The 27513-nt window shown below is 42.6% G+C and overlaps 1 protein-coding gene across 1 annotated transcript in view; it reads left to right on the forward strand.

Annotated features, from left to right (window-relative positions):
* Positions 1–27513, forward strand: part of NEK11 (NIMA related kinase 11) — a 489228-nt gene that overhangs the window by 170920 nt on the left and 290795 nt on the right. The window contains 6 exon segments of the mRNA XM_030206452.1: positions 3457–3587; positions 7317–7346; positions 7348–7382; positions 7384–7464; positions 7532–7637; positions 14308–14393. Of these exon segments, the coding sequence (XP_030062312.1) occupies positions 3457–3587; positions 7317–7346; positions 7348–7382; positions 7384–7464; positions 7532–7637; positions 14308–14393 (469 nt within the window).

Here is a 27513-nt window from a genome sequence, read left to right on the forward strand (position 1 = left end):
CCTCCCATGTCCAGCTACCCTCCCCCCATGTCCAGCTACCCTCCTCACCGCCGCTCCCCCCCCCAGTGAGAGGCTCTGTCATGTCAGTGCAGGGGGCCAGATAATGGAGGGGGCAGGAGTGGGTGGCGGCGGTGACGTCAGGGATGGAGGGGGTGGAGGTTGGTGCGCCGATGATGTTGCTTCGTCTCCAGGGCAGGCTCGAGCGTCAGCGTCAGCGTCCGCTTCCCTCTCTGTTCCACCCTCTGACATCATCACGTCTTGACGCGAGGGCGGGACAGAGAGAGAAGTCTCTACTGTGCATTTGCGGGTGAGTCGGTCACTTGTCATTTATATGTTTGATATGCATAGAGTATAAACAAAAAGTGAGGAGAGTGGATGAGGATACCAACAATTATATATTTATTCACTTGAAAAATAAAAAGTGTACTCCACAGAGCTCTGTTTCGGAAGGACGTTGGGAAATGGCGGCAGTGCTGTGCGAGGGCATTTGACTCTTTCGGCTACAGTATTACAAGTTCGTTTTGCTTTTCAATATATATTTCATATATATTTTTTTGAAGAGAGGAGACCTAAGAGGATTGTGTCCCATTATTTCCCTTGGAGTACACATTCCGAGTTACATCTTCCGAGGTTACAAAGACCCCTGAGGCAGGCCATTGGGCCGAAACACGGCCGTGTCGGGTCATTTTTATGTACGTTGTTATTTTTTTACTTTTTATTTTTCAAGTGAATAAATATATAATTGTTGGTATCCTCATCCACTCTCCTCACTTTTTGTTTTATATCCCACGGTTTCGTGAGGGTTTTTACCTCCTTTTTTGTTTTTGATATGCATAGAGTACATGCACAGCTTTACACCTGTTTTGAAGTAGGAATAAATATGTGCATTGGCATTTTTCTGCTGTCAAGGCTGGTTCTGGGAACCTAATCTATAAAGATACACAGAGGGGCATAATCGAATGGGACACCCAAATTAATTATGAGGGTGTCCTCACAGGATGGCCCCGTAAAGGGGTGAGGCAACCCGTATTATCGAAACAAGATGGGCGTCCAACTTTCGTTTCAATAATATGATTGGGGACGCCCAAATCATGAAATTTAGGTTGACCTTAGAGATGGTCGTCCTTAGGTTGTTTTTGAGATGGTCATCCCCAGTTTTCGGCGATAATGAAAACCGAGGATGCCCAGCTGAAAAACGACCAAATCCAAGACATTTGGTTGTGGGAGGAGCCAGCATTCATAGTGCACTGGTCCCCCTGACATGCCAGGACACCAACCGGCACCCTAGGGGGCACTGCAATGGACTTCATAAAAAGGTCCGAGGTGCATAGCTCCCTTACCTTGGGTGCTGAGCCCCCCAACCCCCCCCCCCCAAACCCACTCCCTATAACTGTACACCACTACCATAGACCTTAGGGATGAAGGGGGCACATACATGTGGGTACAGTGGGTTTCTGGTGGGTTTTGGAGGGCTCACATTTACCACCACAAGTGTAACAGGTAAGAGGGGATGGGCCTGGGTCCGCCTGCCTGAAGAACACTGCACCCACTACAACTGCTCCAAGTACCTGCATACTGCTGCAATGGACCTGAATATGGCATTTGAGGCTGGTATAGAGGCTGGCAAAAAAGTATTTTTAAAGATTTTTTTATGGTGGGAGGGGGTTAGTGACCACTGGGGAAGTAAGGGGAGGTAATCCCCGATTCCCTCCGGTGGTCATCTGGTCAGTTCGGGCACCTTTTTGATGCTTGATTGTGAAAAAAAATGGACCAAGTAAAGTCACCCGTGTTCGTCAGGGACACCCTTCTTTTTTCCATTATCGTCCGAGGACTCCCATCTCCTAAGCACGCCCCAGTCCCGCCTTCGCTACACTGCCGACACGCCCCCGTGAACTTTGGTCGTCCCCACGACAGAAAGCAGTTGAGGGCGCCCAAAATTGGCTTTCGATTATGCCGATTTGGGCGACCTTGCGAGAAGGATGCCCATCTCCCGATTTGTGTCAGAAGATGGGCGCCCTTCTCTTTCGAAAATTCACCTGACAGGCACCTACACTATGCTGCTTTTATTTAAAAAAAAAAATCTTCTTTATTAGGTTCAATGCAAATAAAGCCAAAAACATTACATGAAATCTACATAATGGTTGAAGCCTTTATAAAATAGCTTAAAATATGCACCTTTTGACTTCTCACATAGATGTCCTGTTATAATATCAGGCTCTCAATATGAACAACTGTGAACTTTAAGGGCTACGAGAGTACCCATCAAAAATGATAGGATTTAAGAGTTCAATATTTCAGTCTTATAGACATGCAATTATTCTCTTTCAGAACTGGAAAGAAGTAGTCTATGGAGCAGACCAAGTTTACAGATGCATGTGTAAATCTTTAGCATGCATCTGAAAAGGAGGCATGGCCATGGAAGGGGCACGGGTGGGCCAGGGGGCGTTCACATAAATATATGCACAGTATTACAGAATTTGGGGGATCTGTGCCTAATTAATGCACATGGATTTACACGAGTAGGTGTACATTCTTGCACTCAAAGTTGGCACAGATCTCAGTGCTTCTGCTATTTCATAAATGGCACCTGACTTGGAGTGCCTAGAATAGCGCTCAGTGTGCAGTTTTTTGGTGCCCAAATTTTGGGGATGCCATTTACTGTATCTACTCCTTAGTGTGTGTATGTTCGTATTATATCTGCTCAGCTCCTGTTCCCTTCTCTCCCCCTCTTCTTCTACTTAATCTTCAATTCTTTGTGTCTTGTTTGACTCATCCCTCCATCTCTCATTGCACCCCTCCACCAAACTTCAGTCAACCCCATCAGCACACCACACACAACACACACCACACACACACACACACACACACACACACACACACACATAATGGGTCGAAAATTTCTTCACAGCCTCAGTTCCTGTATGGGTGTGGATGTGAGGGTGCATGGGGTGGTGACTTGTTTTAAGCAGCTCAAAGAGAAAACAAGCTAAGATACTGAGCTGCTGGTTGATAGTCTGTTTGCCTGATTTCCTGGTAACCAGTTCAAAAGCTGATTGGTCAACAAGAGACTTTATGACATCAGTCTCTTTTATGACAGGAATTGCGACACAGACACTGGCTTTTTATTACATAGGATGATTTTAAAGTCAACATCATCCTAAGAAGTTCCTAGCAAGGGTGAAATCATCTGGTTTTCAGGATATCTACAATGAATATTTATCAGATGTATTTGCATACATGTGGCCAAGAGCAAGGAAACTTTTCATAGCTTTGTTACCTGGTCATGAAGGAGTGATGATGAGAACCCTGATCTAAACAATAGCTTAAGAACCTGCCAAACATGGCATTGAAACTGAAGTCTGATTTTGTTTAATTACTTGATTTTCTATCTAGTTGATGCATAATCAATTTGCTATAAAATCATAATGTCTATTTATATATATTTTTTTGTTTAAGGTGACTTTGGGGTTTCTCGTCTTTTGATGGGATCATGGGACTTGGCAACTACCCTTACTGGGACACCTTATTACATGAGCCCAGAAGCACTGAAACACCAAGGCTATGACTCAAAATCGGATATTTGGTGAGTAGGTAGCAAGTTATTTTCAGTTCTATGATTATTTGAAGAAGTCATGCGTCCAATACAGAACATCTTTTATGTCAGTAGGTCCGTGCATTGATTGTATGTACAGTGTTTTATGTAGGGCACTATATTCAATGGTCTTATACTCTAACTTTGAGAGTTATGCTCCTAAGCTGGCCTCTAAAATAGCTAGGGCTGAGTACTAAACTTTATACTTAAAGAAGTCACTATTCAAAGCAATTTAACCAGCCAGAAAAGGCTCTTGGCTGGTTCAGTGCTTGTGTGGGGCTATCCGCTGATATTCAGCAACACTTAACCAGTTACCCCCCAGATTTTTTTGTATCGTGCCTAGTGTTCTGCGCTAAAATCCAAGTGTATTCTATAACAATGCGTATAACTTAATTGACTTAACAAGCTAATCAGCATTGATAATAGCACTTAACAAGTAATAATGAGCACTAATTGGCAATAATTAGAATTTACAACGCACAACTCGCTAAGTGTATTCTGTAACTCAGAGCACCAAAAATTATAATGAGAGCAGCCAAAAAGGAGTGTGGTTATGGCAGGGAAATGGTGGTTTCGGGGTATTCCAAAATTTACATGCACTGTTATAGAATATGGTCCTCTGTGCCTAATCTATGTGCCAGTATTTACGCAATTTTTTCCTTGGGTGTAAATGGATGTATGTAGTTCTAGGTGCCTGGGATATCAACTAAGCATATTCTATATATACTGCACCTAAATTTAGGTACCGCTTATAGAATATGTTTAGGTGGAAATTTGTTCCGTATGGATTTTTCAGACACCATATATAGAATATGGCCCTTAGTGCTGCTGAATATCACCATAGACAGCTAAACTGAAAGCCGGCTATTTTGTGGGCAGTCTGGGGCGGAGTCGTACTTGTGCGGGTATGGCCAATAGTCACCACTTAAACTGTATAAGTTAAGTAGCCAAATGAGACCACATAAAGGCCAGTTCTGTTTTATGCGGTGTTGCTTAGACAGTTAAGTGCATAATATCATACTTAACCGCATAAGAGATAGTCGGTTGCATAAACCGGATGTCCATTGCTGTTGCCCGGACATGGCCTGGACATTGAATATCCAGGAATAATGCCAGCTACAAAAATGCTCATTGCTTGCTGGCTGAATATCTACCTCAAAATTTTACTAAACTCCTACATGTAGGTAGCATGAAAAGTAGGTGGTAACAGGAACATATTTAGGGCCCATTTACTAAATGGTTGCCGTGTGGCAACCCGGAACTACTGCCGGCCCACTCTGAGTGTCTAAGTACATTATCTACTGTAGCAGCATTCAATTTTTAAAAGGTGACTATGACAAATGAAAAAATAGGTTAAAAAGAAGCTGAAATGGTCGTCCGCAAAGGTTAGGACTTTAAATCAGGCATAAACATTGTTTAAAATACCATTGTGGAAGCCCAGACCAGATGTATTCCACGTATTGACAAAAGCGGAAAGAAGAGCAAAACAAAACCAACATGGCTAAAAGGTGAAGTGAAAGAGGCTATTAGAGCCAAAGAGCATCCTTCAAAGAATGGAAAAAGGATCTGAATGAAGAAAATAAGAAGCAACATAATCAGTGTCAAGCTAGATGCAAAGCACTGATAAAGAAGGTTAAAAGAGAATATGAGAAAAAACTTGCTGTGGAGACAAAAACTCATAGTAACACCTTTTTCAGGTACATCAGAAGCAGAAAGCCTGTGAGGGAATCCATGCGACCATTAGATCATGAGGAGCAAAAGGGCATTCAGGGAGGACAATGCCATAGTTCAGAAATTGAATGAAGTAATTCTTTGCTTCGGTCTTTATGGAAGAAGATGTAAGAGATCTACATTTAAAGAAAAATGAACGGAAGAAGCCAAACACCACAAGACAGGATGTCAAAAAATGCTCGATTTATGACAAAGAGTCTTCAGTATCCAATTGGAATAGAGATCTACCCGTACCAGAAATAGTTTTTAAAGACTGACGATGCGGAGGAACTGAAAGAAATCTCGGTGAAACTGGAAGATGTACTGAACCAAATTGACAAGTTTAAATCACCTGGACTGGATGGCATACACCACAGGGTACTGAAAGACTCAAACATGAAATTGCTGATTTGTTGTTAGTGATCTGTAAACCTGTCGTTAAAATCATCTGTAGAACTCGAAGATTGGAAAGGTGGCCAATGTGAAGCCAATTTTTAAAAAGTGTTCCATGGATGATCCAGAAAATTACGGACCGGTAAGCCTGACTTCTGTGCCAGGGAAAATAGTGGAAACTATTATAAAGAACAGAGTTTTCATTAGAGTTTTAATTAAACTTAATTAGTTTCTGAGAAGTAAACACTAAATAAATTATATATTATACCACATATCTTAAGGCTCTTATATTCCTTTGATACCCTAGTACCTAAGAAGTTTTCAATTAAGCAACTCTATAATTACTAAGGTGCAGACAGCAGTCCAGCAGCACGAGGGGTGCTATTCAGTCTTTTGCACTGAATGTCACATGTATAATTATCTCCAGTTGGTGAGAGGTTATCTGTGTGTGCTCGATTTAAAGAAATCCTAGCTCTCAGAGAATGAGTCTGTTCTCTTTGATGGCTAGAGTAACAGACTTGTAGGAGCTGAGGGAGACAGAGAGGTACATAGAGGAGGCCTACAAGGACATTGTTAGAGAAGTCCCACCTCCAGTCTGGCAACCTCTATGCTTCCTTGGATGAGGGAGGTCTTTCCTAAAAGGAGAGCATCACTCTGGTGAAGCTAGAAGTAATTCTGTAGCTAGGACCAGCCCACCAGGTGATGCATATATTTGTAAGAAATTTTTGTTTGATATTTTGGGTTATTGAATTGATACTGTACCTAACTTTTAAAATAATTGGGATTCTAAACACACCCTCTTCAAAGGAAGTCATGCAATGTGACACCTGCCAACAAGGAGTCTCCACCTTGGAATGCACCTTCGGAAAGGCTTTTCCCACACGAGGTTATTCTTCTTCAGGAAGCAGGTGAAAGTCATGGCTCCTCTCCTAAGCCTTTAATAGAAAAAGTCAGTCACATACACAAGGAGTAACATCGGCTACACTTACTGCAGCAGAAGTTGCTTACCACACGTGTACCCTTCCTGAATCCCAATGCAATTTTTCTTAAGTTAGTCATTCGTATCTTCTATGTAACTCTTGTTATTTTTTCTTTATATGTTCCGCTTACCCCCTGTTGCAGTCTATTAAGATGTTTAATATGTATTGTGCTGATATTGTAATAGCATACTATGGCATAATATATACTATTATTTATTATTTTATTCCTGTAGGTGTTGATTGCCTATGTCCAGGTTATTCTGGTGTACACCATCTTGGGGGAATTTCTTGAAAAGACAGTAAATAACATCCTACTATATAAATAAAAATTAGGCAATAAGTTTGAAAGGAAAGAGCATTTCATTGCAGCTGTTTGTTGTTACAGTTTCTCTGAACTATTTTCATTTTAATATTTATTGGATTTTTTCAATGCAGAAGAAATAAACACACTATGCAAAGAAAATGAACATATTAACAACATAACGAAATAAATACCGCACAGTTCATGATAGCAAATTAACTCAGGAATCAGGTACAGCTTAGAAATTTGAATATTATCGTACTATAATGTTATGCCCATGCATATGTATTTCAGAATACTGTTCTGATTTTCATTCTTAATTCCATTGAATCTTATTCAGGTCATTGCTTGTATTTTGTATGAAATGTGTAGTTTTGGATCATGCATTCACTGGATATACTTCATGTCTTGGTTTTCAAAATTGTGGAAGGCGAAACACCTTCTCTTCCAGAGAGGTATTCAAGTAAACTTAATGCAGTCATGAAAAGGTATGTTCCTATGGTATCTCTTCATTGTTACTCTACTTTAATCATATTGAAAACAATCCATATACAGTGGTTTTTAATTGTTCACTGTTTCAGCATGCCTGAATAAAGATCCTTCACTGAGACCTTCTACAGGAGAAATTCTAAAAAATTCTTATATCAACGAACAGCTGCAGGTATTTATAGTGCAAACGCATCAGAGATGTATCATTTCTTTTGTAAAGTGCATGTAAGCATCGCTGGTAATAGACATGTCATTGTATTTTCTTAGCAGTGCATGTGCATAGATTATGTATGTGCAGTACAGGATTTTTGAAGTACTATATTCACACTGAAAGCAGGCAGGTCAAGGCCATGACAGGTAATCAGCACATGATTCACCAAAGTAAAACTTTGTTGAATAAAAGCTGTTAAAAAAAAGAAAGATCTCAATTAACCTGAAAAAGAGAGGACAGTCAATAGGAAGATAATTTTTACTTCTAGTAAGGAAATTACAGATTGCTCCACTGACAAAAGAATGCAATTGGTCACACAAGTGGGTATAACCTGCTGAGTCATTCACGCTGAGGCATCACCTGCTGTCTTGTGTAAAACCAGGAAACTGTTGCCCCGTGTAGACGGCATAAGTCTGTTTTCCTTCTTCCCCCTGTTTCTGCTCCCTCATTTCTTCATTCCTCTTTCCTCCATTCTCCTTTTTGTATCTCCCTGGAGTCCAGCAGCTCATGTAACTGTGTACCTCAGTCAGATTGTGGTACATTGTGCTCTGTTATGTATTTGTTTCTGCTCTCTGTACCCAGGGCCGTGCCAAGGGTCTCTGGCGCCCCCCTGCAGACTACCAGTTGGCGCCGCCGCCCCCCCCTGCCTGGCTCCAAGGCAGCGATTCCCTCTCTCCCTGAGCCCTACCCTCCCACCCATCCATGCCCATCTGTCCCTGCCCCCCATTCATCCCGATCAAGCAATTCCCCTTTCTCCCTTCCATGAACCCTGCCCTCCCATCTATGCTCCTCTCTCCCCTGCCCTCCCGCTCCCATGTAGGAACTGCCCGCCCTCTTCTCCCCCCCAAGATCCCTTTCCTTTTTTTTTCTTTTAAATTTACCTTCCTCCGCAGCGCAGCGTCAGTGAAGGAGGCGGCGCTCCCAGTCCCGTCTCTAGCCTTCCATTGGTTCGCTCAGTGTTCCGCCTTCTTCTGACGTCAAGGATGATATCAGAAGAAGGCGGGACAGTGAGCGAACCAATGGAAGGCTAGAGACGTCGGGACTGGGAGCGCCGCCTCCTTCACTGACGCTGCGCTGCCGGAGGAAGGTAAATTTAAAAGAAAAAAAAAGGAAAGGGATCTTGGGGGGAGAAGAGGGTGGGCAGTTCCTACATGGGAGCAGGAGGGGCAAGGTAAGCACGCAGCGGCGGCACCCCCCAGAGGATTGCGCCCCCCTGCGGCGCTTACTCGGCTTACCGCATCGGCACGGCCCTGTCTGTACCTGTGCTATGTATGGTGCAAGTTTATGCCTTTGAATGCACTGGCACAGATGAACTGTTGCTTTAATTCTTCCTTACAATAACACTAGCATACTCACCATCCCGGAAAAAGGAGAGGGTAAATATGAACACCAGATGCTGGAGAGGGGAGCGGGCAGTGGTGGGCAACTGCTAGAGAATAGGTGGGTAGGCAGATGGCTAGATACTGGAGAAATGTTGAGAATCAGGAGACTAGATTCTGGAGAAATGGACGGGGGGGGGGGGGGGGGGGATGGTAGGGAACCTGAAGCTATGTTGGAGTGAAAGAGAGCTGGAGAGGGTGGAACTGGTGAGTGATATTACTAGTGAAGCACATGTTAGGATTACCGCAGCTTTGTAAAAGGGACCCTAAATCTCTTGCAAGGGACTCACCTGGGGGCTGCTGTGGTCTGCAAAGAATCAAATGGTGACATCTTGACCAAGGTCTGTTTTCCTTACATTGAAAGATGTCTCAATTAAATGTGGCATTGTTTTAGGGCTTTTTCTTTTTTTTCCAGAATGTGTGCTGTTATTCCCATTGGCGCAAGGTGCCTGCAAAAAGTTGGCGTGGGAGCAATTGGTGCCTCTGATATAGGGGGCACTGGGTGCTCCTGCTTTAATCATCATGTGTTGGCTGGTGATGCTTCCATTTATTTTATTTTGATTTGCTCACACCTTTTTCAGTAGTAGCTCATGACCATTTTCTGTCCTATTAATGATTTTATCGAGCCCTCTTAAAGTTTGTTTAATAAACCGTTGGAGACAGGAGAGGTTCCATGGGATTGGAGAAGGATGTATACGGTTCCTCTTTATAAAAGTGGTGACAGAGAAGAAGCGGGAAACTACAGGCTGGTAAGCCTCACTTCTGCTATTGGAAAAATAATAGAAGCATTGCTGAAGGAAAGGATATTGAATTTTCTGGAAGCTAGTGGGTTACAAGGTCCGAGGCAACATGGTAAATCGTGCCAAACGAATTTGATTGAATTATTTGACTGGGTGACCAGAGAATTGGATTGAGGACTTGTGCTAGATGTAATCTACTTGGATTTCAGCAGTGAAGAACTCCAGTGACGGGGCAGATTGTATGGCCTGTGTCCCGTAAGTGGCAATCCAGTTTATGATGGGCTAGAGAGGGCTTCAACAGCAACTTCAGTAGCTGGAACATAAGGACAGTGTTGTGGCAGACTTTTGTGGTTTGTGTCTTGCAAATGACAAGATGAATTCGGGTAGGCTGGAGTGGGCTTCAGTGTCAACTTCAGTAGTTGGAAAATAAGGATAGTTCCGGGCAGACTTCTATGGTCTATGCCCCAGAATTGATAATGAATGACTGTTGGGCAGACTAGATGGAGCATTCAGGTCTTTCTCTGCCATTATTTACTATGTTTACTGTGTACTATACTGCTCCCCTCAGAGGAAAAATTCTTAAAAGAAATAAAGTTCAGTTTGGTACACAAGTACAGGGAAATACCGCAAATGCTTTAATGTGTTTATGTGGTGGCCTGTTCTCGTGTGCTAACCGTCTAATAAGGGCTTAACGTCCTTCAGTAAAAGTGCCTCATAATATCTTGTAGGTCTTCTAGCCATAATAATGTTTATTTATAAAACATTTTATTTATAAAATACCAATTTTCGGTCACAATAGTGCTTAGAATATGAGTAAACTAATAGGTCGGTGTGATAAAATGTTGGAATTTCTTTAGTAAATAACTTTTTCTATCCTTCGTATGAAACTCACTAATCTAGGAAATTATTGCATGGAAATTTGGATACATCTGTTTGTTTCCCACAGTTTAACGATATTTGAGGGTTGTATGTTTATTTATTAATTTATTTACCAATACTTGATATATGATTTTACATATAAATATAAGGGGGCCCTTTTACCAAGCACTGCTAAAAAGAGGTCTGCGGTAGCCCCAATGCTGGCTTTCACACCCGCTGAGGCCACTTCTAGTGCTGTCAGTAAAAGGCAGAGTTTTCTATTTTCTGATAATGGCCACGTGCTAATTTCCCCATTAGCGCGTGGCCATTAGCGTATGAGCCCTTGCCACCACCTATTTTGTAGACAGTCAGGACTCACGCGCTAAACCTGTGCTAATCATTTAGCATGCGGCAATACCCACATGTTAACCGATTAGCATAGCCGTACCCACTCTCTGCCCCCAAGCACGCCCCAAGTACTAAAAAATACATTTTATTATTATTTTTTGTTTTTTAGTTTCAACATTTTTATTGATGACCATGCCGAATAAACATATTTAACAGTGTTAATATACAGAATTCGACTGTGAGAAAAACCTCAATAGAAAAGTGTATACAGTATGTCACCAAACTTTTAACTTTATTTATATCCCCACCTCATCCCTTTAAGCTTGTCCGCTATCCACCCCAACCTCCTTCCCTCAGAGAGGCTGCATCTTCCCTACCCTTCTACCTCCCTCCCTTTCCCTTCCCCCCCTTACATCTTATTCCTCCCTCCCCCCACTCTGCATGCTGGCCCCTCAGGATATTACTCCCGATTCCTACCCGCACCCCCCCGGCAGCCTCAGGACTTGGCTTCGCGCTGTATGGGATATGTTATTGAGGTATTGCTGCCATATTGCCAGAAAGCTCCCCCGTCTTTTCGGTGACAGTCTCGCACCGCGAGATTCCCATAACATAAGCTGATGAAACTTATTCCACCAACACCAGTAGGAGGGAGGCATGTCGGACACCCAGCTGTTGAGGATGCATTTTTTCCCTAGTATACAGGCTTTATTTGCCAACATCTGTTCACCCTTTGTGCCTTCTCCCCATGACCCCTCCAAAAAAAACATTTTACTTTTTAGCGCATTGGTAGCGTGCGCCAATTCCAAAACTACTGCGGGATGCGTGAGTGTGCTCTGCAATAGTGAATCTTAAACTTGTTTCAACCAGACACCGAGCTTTCTTTTTTGTAGCACCTGCTCTTTGGAATTCCATGCCACTTTCTCTCTGTGCCCAATCCTCCTTAAAGCAATTTAAACTTGATCTTAAAATCTTGCTTTTCAACCTTGCTTTCAACACAGATTGAAAGTACATACTGCTTAAATCATAGGGCTTTCTTTTTTCTCTTTTCTCCTTCTATCTACTCTTTTCTGAGCTGCTTCCTTTCTTTACTGAGTGTTTGTTTCATCTGTCCTATCTGATATTGTAGTTCCTTTTGACTCTCACCCTCTTTTGTAATTTTAGATTGTACACCGCCTTGGTCTGCTAGTCAGTAAACGTGGTATAGAAAGTAAATAAAATGAAAATGAACGAATGAATGATTAGTAAAAGGGCCCCAAAGGTTTTTGGACATGTATTTTATTTATTAATTCATATTTTCATGTATTTAATTATTCAATTATTCATCTGTTTGTTTAAGATTTGTTATGTTCATTTTCATTTAATTCATGTATTTATAATTATATTAGGCTATGATTTTTAATGTTTTTAATTTTATTATTAAGTTTTTAAAATATTTATATGTGCAGTTCAAGGACTGATGCAGGCATTTTGGACTAGATTTTATATATCACACTTAAAAATTTGGCACCAAAATGAAATTCACCTAAGCGCATTCTATAAAGTATGTCTTAATTTAGGCGTACTTTATAAAATAAGTCTAAATTTCCACGCAGTATATAGAATCCGCCAAATGCCAGTCTGTGCGACTAAATTTAGTTACAAGCAGTTATGCCAAGTAAAACCTGATGTAAATGCTGACACCTAAATTAGGTGTGGACTGGGTGTATTCTATAACAATGCGCATAGATTTTAGAAGTGCCCATGACCCGCCCATTCCATGCCCATGGTCATGCCCCCTTTTCTACTATGTGACTTAGAATTTATGTGCATCTTGTTATAGAATGCACTTAGAGAGTTCTCCATGTAAATTCTAATTAATGCTAATTAGTGTCAATAATTGCTTGTTAATTGGCAATTATCAGCATTGATTGGCTTTTTAACCAATTAGATTATGCGCATTGTTATGGAATATATTTTGATTTCTGTGCAGAAATCTCAGCGTGATATATAGAATCCGGGGGTTTATGCCAGGCCTCTGTGATCATCATGAACTATTTATTTTCCTCTTTGGGTTGATAATAAATCTTCAAATCTGGTGGATTCCTGAGTCATGTATCATCCTTCCCCCTGGTCATCTCTGCTCCTTTTTTTCTTGTCTTGTTTCTGTGGTTTATTTGGTTTCTTTATCACATCTAGAGTTGTTATCCCTTCCAAGGGCACCTAGAGATCTCCAGGTTGTTCCTTCTGTCCTACAGCACAAACTACCAAAGCTGCTTCCACCATTTGCTCTGGAAAGCCATGCTGTTGTACCATGGTCTTTCTTTAGACCAGGGGTGTCCAACCGCAGTCCTTGTGGGCCGTAACCCAATTGGGTTTTCAGGATTTCCCCAATGAATATGCATAAGATCTATTTGCATAAACTGTTTCCATTGTATGGGAATAGATGCATATTTATTTATTTATTGCATTTGTATCCCACATTTTCCACCTATTTGCAGGCTCAATGTGGCTTACAGAAACCTGTTATGGCATCGCCATTCCAGGAGACAGATACAATTGGTGTTATTGTGGAAATCTTGAAAGCCTGACTGGTTGAGGGCTGAAGTTCGACACCTCTGCTTTAGATTAACCACATTGAGGCAAAGTTCACATATTCTATTTAGCTGTCATCTTATACTTTTGAAAGGAAAAGTTCAGCATCAACAGACACAGTGTACAGTGTTAAGGGCAGGAGATAACTCAAGCTCCCTCTTTGATATGTTTTGTCCATTTCCCTCCACCTCCCCATACCACTGAGCTCTGTTTCTTTCTGAACCAGATAGATGCATATACTTTTCCTTTGAAAACTGCATGAGTGTAGTTAGTTTGAATATTGCCCCTTTAGAAAATGAACCCCAAATTGTGTGTTCATAAAATAGCAACTTCATAATAGTAAGATCCTGAAGCTGAAGACAAGTATACATCAGTCTCCCAACCAAAGGACTTCACTATTACTAAATAAAATATGGGAATTAACACAAAAGTTGCTATGTCCCTCAACCATACCAAGATTTCAAGCTGTGGCAGCTGAGGTAATGTTTCTTCCCAGTTAACCTTAGAGATAAAAGAAATAACTCTTGCTGCCAGGATTGCTTTCTTCTGGGACCCAGATCTATCAATTTATCAGCAGATGACCAGAATAACACACAATGCCATGACTAATCAATCAGGCTGCCTTTTCATAATAGCTCTTTTTTGTGGTTGTTACTTGTTTTGTAAATGGATTCAATTTTAAAATTCTGTCAAGCAAAATAACATGAAGAAAATGGTTCTTACTCTTTATTTTAGTGTTTGAAATGCAAGTTCTCAGTTATGACTCTGAAGGACAAGGCACTGAACTGTCAGAATGAAGCTGCGCAAATCCTACATGCTGTGTAAGTGTGTTTTATCTGCTAAATACAGTGTGTAGATTACCATACTAATCAGTGCTAATCCAAACTGTAAGAGCCATTTTACGAGGTATTTCTGCAGATAAAAGTGTTTTACACACAGAAATATTCTTTTGTAAAATTACCCTCTTGATATGCATGAGATTGGGGAGTTTTGCATGCATGCCCATCCTATATAATAAAACGCACTTCCAACATTCTGAAGCTGACTGCATGGCTGAGGCATTCCTGCTTTCTGTATCCATCTCCTGAATTGACATCACATACTTCCGGGTTCGTCACAAGCAGAAGTGACCAACCTCACGAGGTTTCTCGGCTTCAGAATGTTGGAGGTGCATTCTATTAAATAGGATTGGTCAGTTCCTTGAAGCACAGCCAGAGCTCAGCGTCCTGCACAGTAATGCTCAGTCACCAGAGAGAGAGGAGGGGGGGGGGGGGGCCTGACACCAGAGAGAGGGGGGGGGGGGGGCCTGACACCAGAGGGGGGGGGGATCTTTGTCACACACACACTCTCTCACAGTCAATGTCTTTCTCTCTCTCACTCTCACACACTGTCTCTCACACACTCTATGTCTCACACTGTATCACATTTACTCTCTATGTGTCACACAGTCACTCACACACACTCTTGGTCTCATACACTCAGTCTCACAGAGAGTCTGTGTCTCACACACATTCTCTCTCTCGCACACACTGTATCTGTGTGAAACACACTCTCTCTCTCTTACACTGTGTCTCACATACGCACTTGCACACACTCTCATTCTCACACACACACTCTCTCTCACAGACACACTCGCACCCCTCACTCTCACTCTCTTCTCACACACACTCGCACATTCACTCTCTCACACACACACAGTCACTCTCACATACACTGTCTCAAACACACAATTCGAGGAAAACCTTGCTACCGCCCGTTTCATTTATGTCAGAAACGGGCCTTTTTACTAGTACATTATAAAATACACATGCATACATGTAAAATCAGCTGAGAAATTTATACCTGCTAAATAGCAGTGTAAATGTGTATGAGCATTTTCTGTGGGTTATTTTCAAAGGGAAAGTACACACATATTTTCCCTTTGAAAATGCATATTTGGGGCTCCTTTTACAATGTCATATTAGGGATTCTGGAGCCGCCAGAGTGACGAAGCCCATTGAATTTCTAAAGGCTTTGTTGCATTTGCTGTGTGGGAATTGTTAGTACGGCTTTGTAAAAGGAGCCCTTGCTGTGTAATAGATATTGTCTCAGAAGAAGTAAGGATGGCATGAGGCCATATTTATAACAAGGTATTTATTTGTATTCCAAAACTGCCATGTTAGTATTGCATAATATTATTCAATAATAGCCTTCATTCTAGTCAATGACATGATGATAGCTATCATGCAATGCAAGTACATGGGTCAAGACACAAAGATATTCTGGTATAATGCGATGAGTAGGATTAAGCCTAGTTTTTGAATCTGATGGGATGACATATCCTATTGTATATGTCAGATAGATGTAATCCCTCATTATAATGAGGATTACTAAAGATCATGAGAGAACTCTCCAGTGTTACTGAGGGGTGGAGGGGAGGGTTCTGAGGTTGTGGGTGTTGAAGGATCCAGCCCAAAGGGGTAGGTTCCTGGGTACATTGCAGAGGGAAATGTTACTGGTTGCTGAATGACAGTAGGGGAGGAGTTTGGAAGTTAATAAACGTTAGTGTTGGGGTCTGCTCGAGGTCTTTGGTTGCCTCTACCCCTGCCAGGACCCTTGAGAAGAGGGGGGACCTGGATGGGTTCAAGAAATTCTGCTGCATGACTAATATTCTGCCAGTGTCGTTATGCTCATATTAGCCCTCTCCTCAAGACACTTCACTGGCTTCCTATCCGTTTCCGCATACAGTTCAAACTCCTCTTATTGACCTATAAGTGCATTCACTCTGCTGCTCCTCAGTACCTCTCCACTCTCATCTCTCCCTACATTCCTCCCCGGGAACTCCGTTCACTGGGTAAATCTCTCTTATCTGCACCCTTCTCCTCCACTGCTAACTCCAGACTCCGTTCCTTTTATCTTGCTGCACCATATGCCTGGAATAGACTTCCTGAGCCGGTACGTCAAGCTCCATCTCTGGCCGTCTTCAAATCTAAGCTAAAAGCCCACCTTTTTGATGCTGCTTTTAACTCCTAACTCTTGTTCACTTGTTCAGAACCCTTATTTTATCATCCTCACTTTAATATTCCCTTATCTCTTGTTTGTCCTGTTTGTCCTAATTAGATTGTAAGCTCTGTCGAGCAGGGACTGTCTCTTCATGTTCAAGTGTACAGCACTGCGTACGTCTAGTAGTGCTATAGAAATGATAAGTAGTAGTAGTAGTAAAAACTAAGGTTGACCAAAGAGGAGGGTTTCTGCCAGTAAAGCAGCATTAATCGTGAAGTGGAGGAGTGCTCCAGGTGGAAAGTAGGGGATCCCAGTTTGGAAGCAGGACAGAAAAGAGCCTGTTCATAGCCAAAGCTGGTAGCCCAGAGAGGTACTCCTTTGGAGGAGAGGAGGTGGATGGATAGGAAGGTCTGATCCAAAGGAAGATCTGCTTGTTACACAAGTGATGCAGGCACAGCCTTAGGTTGTTTCACCCAGAAGGGATGGGTATGGGACAGGAGGAAACGGTAAATATGTAGCTACTGTTTAGTATCTATAAATGGAACTTGAGCAGATACACTATATCCTTTTTTTTGTTCTGGAATTATTATTTTGGATACCAAGTTAGATTACAAATTGACTGTTTGTTTCAAGAAGAATTTGAACTGCCTGTTGCAGAGTCTTCAGTAAAGTTCTGGGTTATTGCATATAAAACTCTAGACTGGAGTCTTTCTTTGCACGAGAGTGGGGACTTACTTGCTTTCTAGATTAACAGAGAAAGTATGCAGAGTGTATAAAGAGGTAAAAGCACCAGCTTTATATCCTATTGCCTTCTGGATTTTTATCTGGCACTGGCCTAGTGTATGACTAGGAAAACTGCAGTGGTTTTGAATTTGGATTATACTTTCTGGTGTCGCTGAACCAACGATGAGTTAGCTGGTGCCTGAAATGGTGAGACCAGCGTTACACAAACATCTACACTAGTTACAGACTACTTACAGGATCATCTGTATTTACTATAGAAATTTTTATATAAAAAGATATTAGTCTTTATATATTAAGGTTGAGATGAATGTGCTAAAAGGCTGAAGCTGCAGCCATTTAAAAAAGTTTCCATCTAGAATATAGATGGTAAATATGAAGAAATTTGGCTTACATATTCTTATTGTGCAAGAGTTTATAATAATTTCTCTTTAAAAATTATTGATCATATCATACCAATATAGTTTAAACTTGCCATAGTAGCTAACTTTTTTCCCTTGTTCTCATTATTGATTTTTAACTGTTTTGATGGACTTTTTTTTACTTCAACCATTATGTAGTGTATTAAATTACTGAGTTTTGCTAACAGATGTGACAGAAATTATAGGGATTTAACCTTGTGATTTATTTTGTTAATGAGGTCAGTCAGTATTACTACAGATGGGATTTGAATGTGGAGATCGGGGTGGATCCTGAAATACTACAAAGTGAAGTAATTTCTTAGCTAGGGAATAACATGGAAAATAAGTTGGCATTGAGTTCAGAAGACAAAAGAGGAGTGGAAAGGCTAAAAGGCTTTGAGAGAGACGTTTAATATGGAAATAGATGGAGTACAGATTCGTGAAGAGGCTAAAAGAGGGAGCTGTGCAGAACAGAAGAAAAAATATTCAAAACTACTACTACTACTACTACTAATCATTTCTATAGCGCTACTAGACATATGCAGCGCTGTACACTATCAAAATGGTGAACATTCAGGTACTATAGGTTTGCAAAGGAGCAATGTGGGAGAGAAAAAGTCAGGGAGAAGGATACCACAGTAATAAGAGTAGGAGGTGAATTATGGTTTTCGCTATAGAGAAACCAAGGAAAGAAGCACATTGCTTTGTAAGAAATGAAAATAAGATTTGATAAGGAGTGGAAAGAGAGACATTTGATTCCAAGGTATGTGAGACTGAGACCCAGTGCTGGTCAAGGCTGGCCCAAGGCTATCTGATGCCTGAGGCGAACCTTCAGTCATGTGTACCTTCAAAGGAATGGCTCCAAGGCCCTACCTTCCACCATAGTCCAGCATCTCGCCTTCTCTTGCCTATCTTCCCCTTGCCTAGCATTTCCCTTTTCCTTCCCTACTCCCCCATAGCCAGTATCTCCCTTTCCTTCCCCTACTCATCCAGCATTTTCCCTGCTCTTCCCTACTCCTCCATGTCCAGCATTTCCCTTGCACTTTCTCTGTCCAAGATCTCCACTGCCCTTCCCAACCCCCTCCTCCCTCTGTCCAGCAACTCTTCTTCCCTTGCTTCTCTCCAAGGTATCTAGTGTCTTCATTTTCCTACAATCTCCTCTTCTCATTCCTACTATTGTGTGCTACATCTCTCTCCTTCCCTTCCCCCTGGTGGATCTACCACTGCTGCCTTATTTTTTGCTGGGCTGAGACTTCACCAAAATGAAAGCACAATATAGAACTTTTACCACAGGCCCATACTTAAGTCCACATTGTACTCTGTCCAATGTCAGCTTCCTGTTCAAGGGAAGAGACTTTATAAGGCATGAGCATGAGCCTGTGCTGAAAAGCTATGCACAGCACTGACAACAGTTTTTATGTGCTGTATCCTCTGCTGCACCAATGTTGCTCTGTTTGTCCCCCCCTCCCCCCCTCCAGGTTTCACCCACCTCACCCAGGACCGGGTCACACACAAGATATACTTCTGAACACACCACCACACAACTCTCTAGTGCTGATCACTTGAGCTGGGCGCAGGCCGGGGCTGGAATAAATCCTGTAGGCCAAGGGTACTGTTTCTCTGGCACTCTCTCTCAAAAGATTAGTCAGCAGTCTCAGTGATGAACTTCAACGTGCTTTACTAACAATAACTTGACTAAACAGTCATAACTTGTCGACTTGGTCTGAACAATCAGGGTGTTTTTCTTTCAGATGGTCAGCTCAGTGCTAAACTTAGTCTCCACATGATATCAGGGCATTCAAACCCACTAATTCTATCTTAAATCTCTTCTATTTGCAAACCAGAACAAAATCCTTATTGACCTTCTCTTGATTAAACTCTCTGTCCACAATCCATCTCCACATAATCTCTTCAGTTACTCTCTGTCCAGTCCTAGGTCATTAACATGTGCCATGAAAATCCTGCCAGAAGTTGAGGAACGCCGCTCCCCACTTCTCCTACCTGTGTTGTATTGTCCACCAAGGCCTCTTTGTGTTCCTAAGTTGGGAACACTCTGCAGGCACTTGCTGCCATGTAGCAGAGGCTACCAGTCACCACACACCTGTAAATTTCTCCTGCCTTGGTACCCAGGACTTCCCCCTTGGTGCTATGGATCTCGATGGGGGTGGGCTACCAAAGACCAGAATTTCCTCCAGGCAATGCCTTTTGTTACTTCTTGGCCCTATCCCCATGGGTTGGGCTATACTCTGATTCTCCCACCAGGCTGTCAATACCAGCTCTGTCTCCTTAGTGACCCCCAGGAAAATCCTCTCTCCTCCAGCCCGATACCAGAGCCCATTTTCAGGGGGGGGGGGGGGGCGTTTCACAGATGCTATTTGGGTTTTAGATGTGCATAAACCTTAATGATTATTGCAAAAACTTCTAAATCCAATTTAAGAAGATGAGGATATATTTGTCTAAAACTGAAAACATGTATCTGACAAGGGGGCATGGTCTACACATGTTCTGGGTGGGACTAGAGTGGGCCTAAAAAGTAAACTTATATTCTCTTTCAGGAAGAGAATACATGTCTGTGTCCAAAAAGATTGAAATTGGGATTTACATCTGCTACCCAGGATGTTAGGTTTCAGAAAAATCTCCACTGAAGAGATTAGGGGAGGTCGTATCCTTAAATCTCACAGTGGTTGAACCTGTCCCCGAAAGTGAAACTGGCAAGGAGTACCAACCTTTGTGACAGCTTTGGGAAAAATGAATGTTTGTTTATATTCTGGCACTGAATGTCACCTGTATGATTATCTCCCAGTTGGTGAGAGGTTATACATGTGTGCTGGATGCAAAGAGCTCCTAGCTCTCAGGGAATGAGTCCATTCTATTGAGGCTAGAGTATCAGACTTGGAGGAGCTGAGAAAGACAGAGAAGTACATTAAGGAGGCCTACAGGGACGTTGTAGAGAAGTCCCACCTCCAATCTGGAGCCCTGTGCTGCCTTGGAGGAGGGAGGTCTCCTAAAAGGAGAACATCATCCTTGTGAAGTTGGAGGTAATCCTGTATCCAGGATCAGCCCACCAGGGGATACAATTTCCTCTTGCACCAAAGATGTGTCTCCAGCAGCTTCTGCCAGGAGGGTAGGGTTAGGACAACTGTTGTAGTTAGTGATTCAATTATTAGGCATAGATAGTTGGGTGGCTGGTGGACGTGAGGATCACCTGGTCACTTGCCTGCCTGGTGTGAAGGTGGTGGACTTCACGCGTCACCTAGATGGGATTTTAAATAGTACTGGGAAGTAACCAGCTGTCCTGGTACATGTAGTTACCAATGACATAGGAAAATGTGAGAGGGAGGTTCTGGAAAACAAATTTAGGCTCCTAGGTAGAAAGTTGAAATCCAAATTTTCCAGGGTAGTATTTTCATAAATGCTCTCTGTTACATGCACAGGGCCCAAGATACAGGAAGGGCTCTGGAGTCTCAATGTGCGAATAAGGCAATGGTGCAGGGAGAAGGGTTTTAGATTTGTTAGGAAATGGGCAACAGGATGGGCTCCACCTTAACCAGGGTGGGACCAGGCTGCTGCCATTAGCATTTAAAAAGGAGATTGAGCAGCTTTTAAAACTGGGGGAAGCCGGACAGTCGCTCAAAAGTACATGATTCGGAATAAGGTATCTTTCAAAGATATCACCAAAATAGGGAAGAGAAATGGGACTTGATATACTGCCTTTCTGAGGTTTTTGCAACTACATTTCAAAGTGGTTTACATATATTCAGGTACTTATTTTGTACCAGGGGCAATGGAGGGTTAAGTGACTTGGCCAGACTCACAAGGAGCTGCAGTGAGAATCCAACTCAGTTCCCCAGGATCAAAATCCACTGCACTAACCACTAAGCTATGGCATCTCAATAATGAGGTTGCAATAGGGACCATAGTAGACCAGGAGGCATATTTTTCAAAGCACTTTGGGAGGCTAAGTTCCATAGGTTCTATGGAACTTTGGGAGGCTAAGTGCTTTGAAAATGAGCCTCCAGGTGTCTTTAAATATAAAGCAGACAAATTTTCAAGATCACACATTATTACTGTCAACTGCTGAGCAAGATTTAAATAGGAACAACAAACATAGTTTGAAATGTCTATATGCAAATGCCAGAAGTCTAAGAAATAAGATGGGAGAGTTAGAATATATTTCAGTAGATGAAAAACATAGAAAGTAGGCATCTCTGAGACATGGTGGAAGGAGGCTAACCAGTGGGACACTGTCATACCAGGATACAAATTATATCGCAGTGATAGAGTAGATCATATTGGTAGAGTGGTAGCATTATATGTTAAGGAGGGCCTTGAATTGAATAGACTTAAAAATTCTGCAGGACACAAAACACATCTTGGAATCCCTATGGATTGAAATTCCATGTGTAAAGGGGTAAAGGATAGTGATAGGAGTGTACTACCATCCACCTGGCCAGGATAAACAGACAGATGTAGAGATGTTATCAGAAATTAGGAAGTTCTAACAAACTGGGGAACACAATAATAATGGGTGATTTCAATTACCCCAATATTGACTAGGGTACATATAACATCAGGATATGCTAGAGAGGTAAAATTTCTTGATGAAATTAAGGACTGCTTGTGGAGCAGCTGGTTTAGGAGCCAACAAGAGGAAGAACAATTCTAGACCTAGACCTAGTCCTTAGTGGAGCACATGATCTGGTGTGCAAGGTAATGGTGCTGGGTAGAGAATGACATGGGAGCGGGTAATCGCGGGTAAACTGCAGTAATCCACAGTAAAACCACAGGAATGTGGAAAATTTTCAAGTTTACCTTGAGTGCAAAAAGAGGTTATTTCCCCACCCCGGAGGAGCAGTAATAACCCCTGCACCCGTGGTACAACAGACGCCTACCCATGGGCATAGTTTTGGGGGGGTGAGGGGGGCATTGCCCCCCCAAATGCAGGGCTGGCGCAACGCTGCAGACAGCTCTTCCCACCCTCAGCTCCTGGACAGGCTTTCTCTTTGTTCCTAAATGCCCCCCCTCGCGCGTTTAAACCTTTCATTTTCCTCGCAGCGACGGCAGTGAATCACACAACACAGCGGGCTCGCCTCCAGCCTTTTCCTTCCCTCACTCAGTGTCCCGCCTTCTTGCGATGATGTATTTCCTGTTTCCGCAAGGGCGGGACACTGTGTGAGGGAAGGGAAAGGCTGGAGGCGAGCCCGCTGTGTTGTGTGCTTCACTGCTGTCGCTGTGAGGAAAATAAAAGGTTTAAATGCCGGGGGAGGGAGGGCAGGAAGGAATGGAGAGGAAGGCTGTCGGGAGCTGAGGGAGGCCAGTGAGAATCACTGGACATGGATGGGGAGGTAGGTAGGGGGAAAGAAGAGATCACTGGACATGGAGAGGAGGAGAGGGAAGGGGGGAGAGAAGAGATCACTGGACTTGGAGAGGAGGGGAGGGCAGGGGAGAGGAGAATTGCTGGATGTGGAGGGGAGGGAAGTGGAGAAGAGAATTGCTGGACATGGATGGATGGAGGGGAGGTCAGGGGAGAGAGGACAATTGCTGGACATGGATAGATGAATGGAGGGGCAGGGGAGAGAGCAAATTTGCTGGATGTGGGTGGATGGAGGAGAGGGCAGGGGAGAATGGAGAGTTGCTGGATATGGAGGGGAGGAAAGTCAGGAAGGAGATGCACATGGATGAAGAGGAGGGAAGAGAGGAGAAATGCTGGACATGGATGGAGTGGAGGGCAGGGAAGAGGAGAAATGTTGGACAAGGATGGAGGGAAGGAAAGCAACACCAGACTTTGTGGAGGGGGAGAGGAAGGGAAAGTTGACCTTGGAGGGAAGGAAGAAGGGAGGGAGGGAGGGAGGGAGGGAGAGTGACATGACCTTGCAAGGGGGAAGAGCAAGGAAGGGCATGGGGTATAGGGCCTTGGAGCAAGGGAATGAAAGAAAGAAACGGATGGAGCTGGGGACTGATAGGGTGATGAGATCCAGTGGAGGGTAGATAAGGGCTAATTGGATGGGAAAGAGGGCTAAGGAAGTGGGTGAAAAAAGATAGGGGTTTAGGAGACTGAATATTAAGTGAGAGACAGAGGGAGCAATGGTAAAGCTAGTAGGTAGATGAGAAGTGAAACAGAGACTAAGGTGAGAGAAAGGGGGATAACACAAATAGGCGGGGGGGGGGTGGGGGGGGGGGGGGGGGGGGGGGGGGGACCTGAAATGAAAGGTCACTGCCAGACAGAAATCACTAAGTACCGTCCAGTAGCATCTATCCCGTTGATGGTCAAACTGATGGAAAGCATGGTAGCCAAACAATTTACAGATTACATAAACAAATTCTCAATATACACGAATCACAGTCAAGCTTTCGCCCCCTCCACAGCACGGAAACAGTATTACTCTTCTAGCCAAATTCAAGCAGGAAATAGCAACAGGCAAAAGCATCCTTCTCCTCCAATTTGACATGTCTAGTGCACTCGACATGGTAAACCATAATATATTAATAAGACTACTAGATACGTTCGGGATTGGTGGAACATACTGAACTGGATCAAGGGCTTCCTAACCACAAGAACATATCAAGTAAAATCAAATTCAAACATATCATCACCGTGGAAAGCAGACTGTGGAGTACCGCAAGGATCACCGCTATCACCGATCCTATTCAACTAATGATGACCCCACTTGCCAAGTCCTTATCCAACCATGGCCTTAACCCTTTCATCTATGCAGACGATGTCACAATATACATTCCTTACAAAACCAAACTGACAGACATCACCAACGAATTCAAGCTCGGCCTGAACATCATGGATTCATGGGCAAATGCATTTCAACTAAAACTCAAAAAAAGAAAAAACTCATTGTCTCATCTCTCATTCCAACACAGCGTGGACATCCCCATAAGTATCAACACCCCAGATCACACCCTTCCTATCTCAGAGAGCTTGAAAATTCTCGGTGTTACAATGGACTGTACTTAACAGTAGAGAGCCAAGTGGCATCCACAACAAAGAAAATGTTCTACTCAATGTGTAAACTCAAACGCGTGAAGCAATTCTTCCCGAGGGAAATATTTCGCAACCTGATACAATCAATGGTACTAAGCCACTTAGATTATTGCAATGGAATTTATGTGGGATGTAAAGAACAAACCTTAAAGAAACTTCAGACTGCTCAAAACACGGCAGCTAGGCTTATATTTGGTAAAACACGATTTGAAAGCGCAAACCTCCTCCGCAAAAAACTACACTGGCTCCCAATCAAAGAACGCATCGCCTTCAAATCCGCACCCTGGTTCATAAAATCATCTACGGAGAAGCCCCGAGTTACATGACAGACTTGATCAACTTACCAATTAGAAATACATCCGAATCAACACGATCTTATCTAAATCTGCACTACCCAAGTTGCAAAGGACTTAAAACAACTTATGCTTCTAGTTTTTCCTACATAAAGCACACAACTGTGGAACGCATTACCAAAGCCTTGAAAACGATGTACGACCACCTAAACTTCCGGACATCACTAAAAAACCAACATGTTTAAAAAGGCATACCCTACCGATCCACCTTAAATGCCTAATCTCTGCAACACAACCAACTAAAGCACGTAATGGACATAACACAACTCTTCCGTTCTCCGATTCCCTAATGTGGCTGTGCCATATGAACCTTCATCTTACCACAACATCACCCTGTATTTGTTCACACCGGAGCCTGCAAAGGCCTCTCCGGTACTATGTAAGCCACATTGAGCCTACAAATAGGTGGGAAAATTGTGGGATACAAATGTAACAAATAAATAAATGTAGAGAAGGAAAGGAGGAAAGCCAAGAGGAGAGAGAAGAATGTATTTTGCAGAGTGCAGGAGAAAATACATTTCTGTTTCTCTTTTACCAGTGGTTACCTGGCTTTCTTGAGGGAGATCTCTATTTCAGTTTTTCTGTGGTTCCCTGTTTTGTATAGTGATAAAAGAATTAAATATGCTTGGAGTTGTAGAATGATTAGAAAATCAGTGCTCATTATGGCTTGTTATGTGAATGAATATTCCATCACTGTTTCATTATTGCTTTCTAGACCAGTCCGGTATTATTACATTTTAAGGGCATTTGTTTTAATTCGTGTATGCAGTCCTTACACACACATGTTTTTGCTTTTTAAACCCAAAGGTAAATCTTAAGTGTGGTTAAACAGCGAGGCTTCTGTGGATAGGGACAGTTTGCGGGGACGGGGAACTCTGAACTTGGGGGTAGGGTAGGAACAAGGGACATAGAAGGGAGATTCTGGACAGGACAAATAGTGATGCAGAGGAAAGAAGGATGGTGCTCTTGGAGACAGAAAAAATGTCAGATGGGCAGGAAACCCTGTAAAGGTAGAAGAAACAGAGGAACAGAAAAGAGACAGTGGGACCAAAGCAATTGAAAAATAAATTGTTCTAAACAACAGTAGAAAAAGGTATTTTATTTTTGAATTTGATATTAGGAACATGACAGTATTTTAAAATACACATCTCTGATATCTTCAGATTAGCAACCCTGCAGGGGTCTGAGTGCATTTTCTTAAGTCATTTTGGATGTACTGCAGCACAGATTTTGATGGGTAGAATCAGGGACTGCAAATCCCACATGAATGTGGGATAAGAGTTCACACTTGGACTGGTTGAAAAATCTCCCTTTTGGAACTGGATCACTTGGGAGCTCTATACATAGCCTATTTCATAGTGGGGACATAAAACGAAAGATCAGTGCCAAATAGATGTAGAGAAGGAAAGGAAGAAGACAAGAGGAGAGAGAAGAAATGGAAAGGCCAGCCTTGAAAAGAATTGTAAGGCTGACTCATGGAACATGGAAAAAAAAGACTAGGACCAGCCAAATTCCCAGACAACAAAGGTAGACAAAAATTATTTTTATTTAATACTTTGTAAGGACTGAGATGTACCTGCTTTGTAGAATGTATACTTTTTCCCTGTTTATAGAGTCTGGTTTTCTTGGGCAAAGAGGAGGGGGTCTCTATTTCAACTTTTGTTGTTGTTGTTTTTTTTTTTTTTTTGTGGCTCCCTATTCTGCATTAGATTGGTAGTATGGAATGTTCTCACAATTTGGGTTTCTGCCAGGTGCTTGTGACCTGGGTTGGCCACTGTTGGAAACAGGATACTGGGCTAGATGGACCTTTGGTCTGACCCAGTATGGCTACTCATGTTATATAGATGAGTGTCTGTCCATGTTCTGCATGTGCGACTGAGGTGAAGGATTCTGCTAGCATGTAGTGTCTGTGTAGGAATGTGTAACAGTGCAGCTTGTTCCAGTTTCCCAATAGTAGGTATATTGGTGCTCGAGAATCCAGAGTAATATATATAGCATTGTCTTTTCATAAGTGGGTTATGGCTGTTATGGGGTGGTAAGTTTTGTGTTCTAGGGCAGTGTTTCCCAAGTTGGTCCTGGAGTACCCCCTTGCCAGTCAGGTTTTCAGGATATCCACATTAAATATGCATGGAATTGATTTGCATATACTGCCTTCATTACATGCAAATCTTTTTCATGCAGATTCATTGTGGATAGCCTGAAAACCTGATTGGCAAAGTGTCTAGCCCTATTTGAAAGTAGGCTCAGCCACTCTGGGACAAGGGCCACCTTTGGTGGCTCTTGTCAACCAAAATAAAAATCCTGAAGACTAGTGGTCTCCACATCCTGTAGAGTCACCACACAAACAAAAGCCCATCTGATTTAAACAAGGTGTCTAGCAGTGGAAGGAATGTGTGTGCTATTCCTGAGGTGATGGTCACGATTTGAATAGTTTTACTTTGTAGTTAAGAAGACAGGTTGCCTGCTCTGG

Source organism: Microcaecilia unicolor, chromosome 1 (assembly GCF_901765095.1).
Source record: "Microcaecilia unicolor chromosome 1, aMicUni1.1, whole genome shotgun sequence".
Lineage (NCBI taxonomy): Eukaryota > Metazoa > Chordata > Amphibia > Gymnophiona > Siphonopidae > Microcaecilia > Microcaecilia unicolor.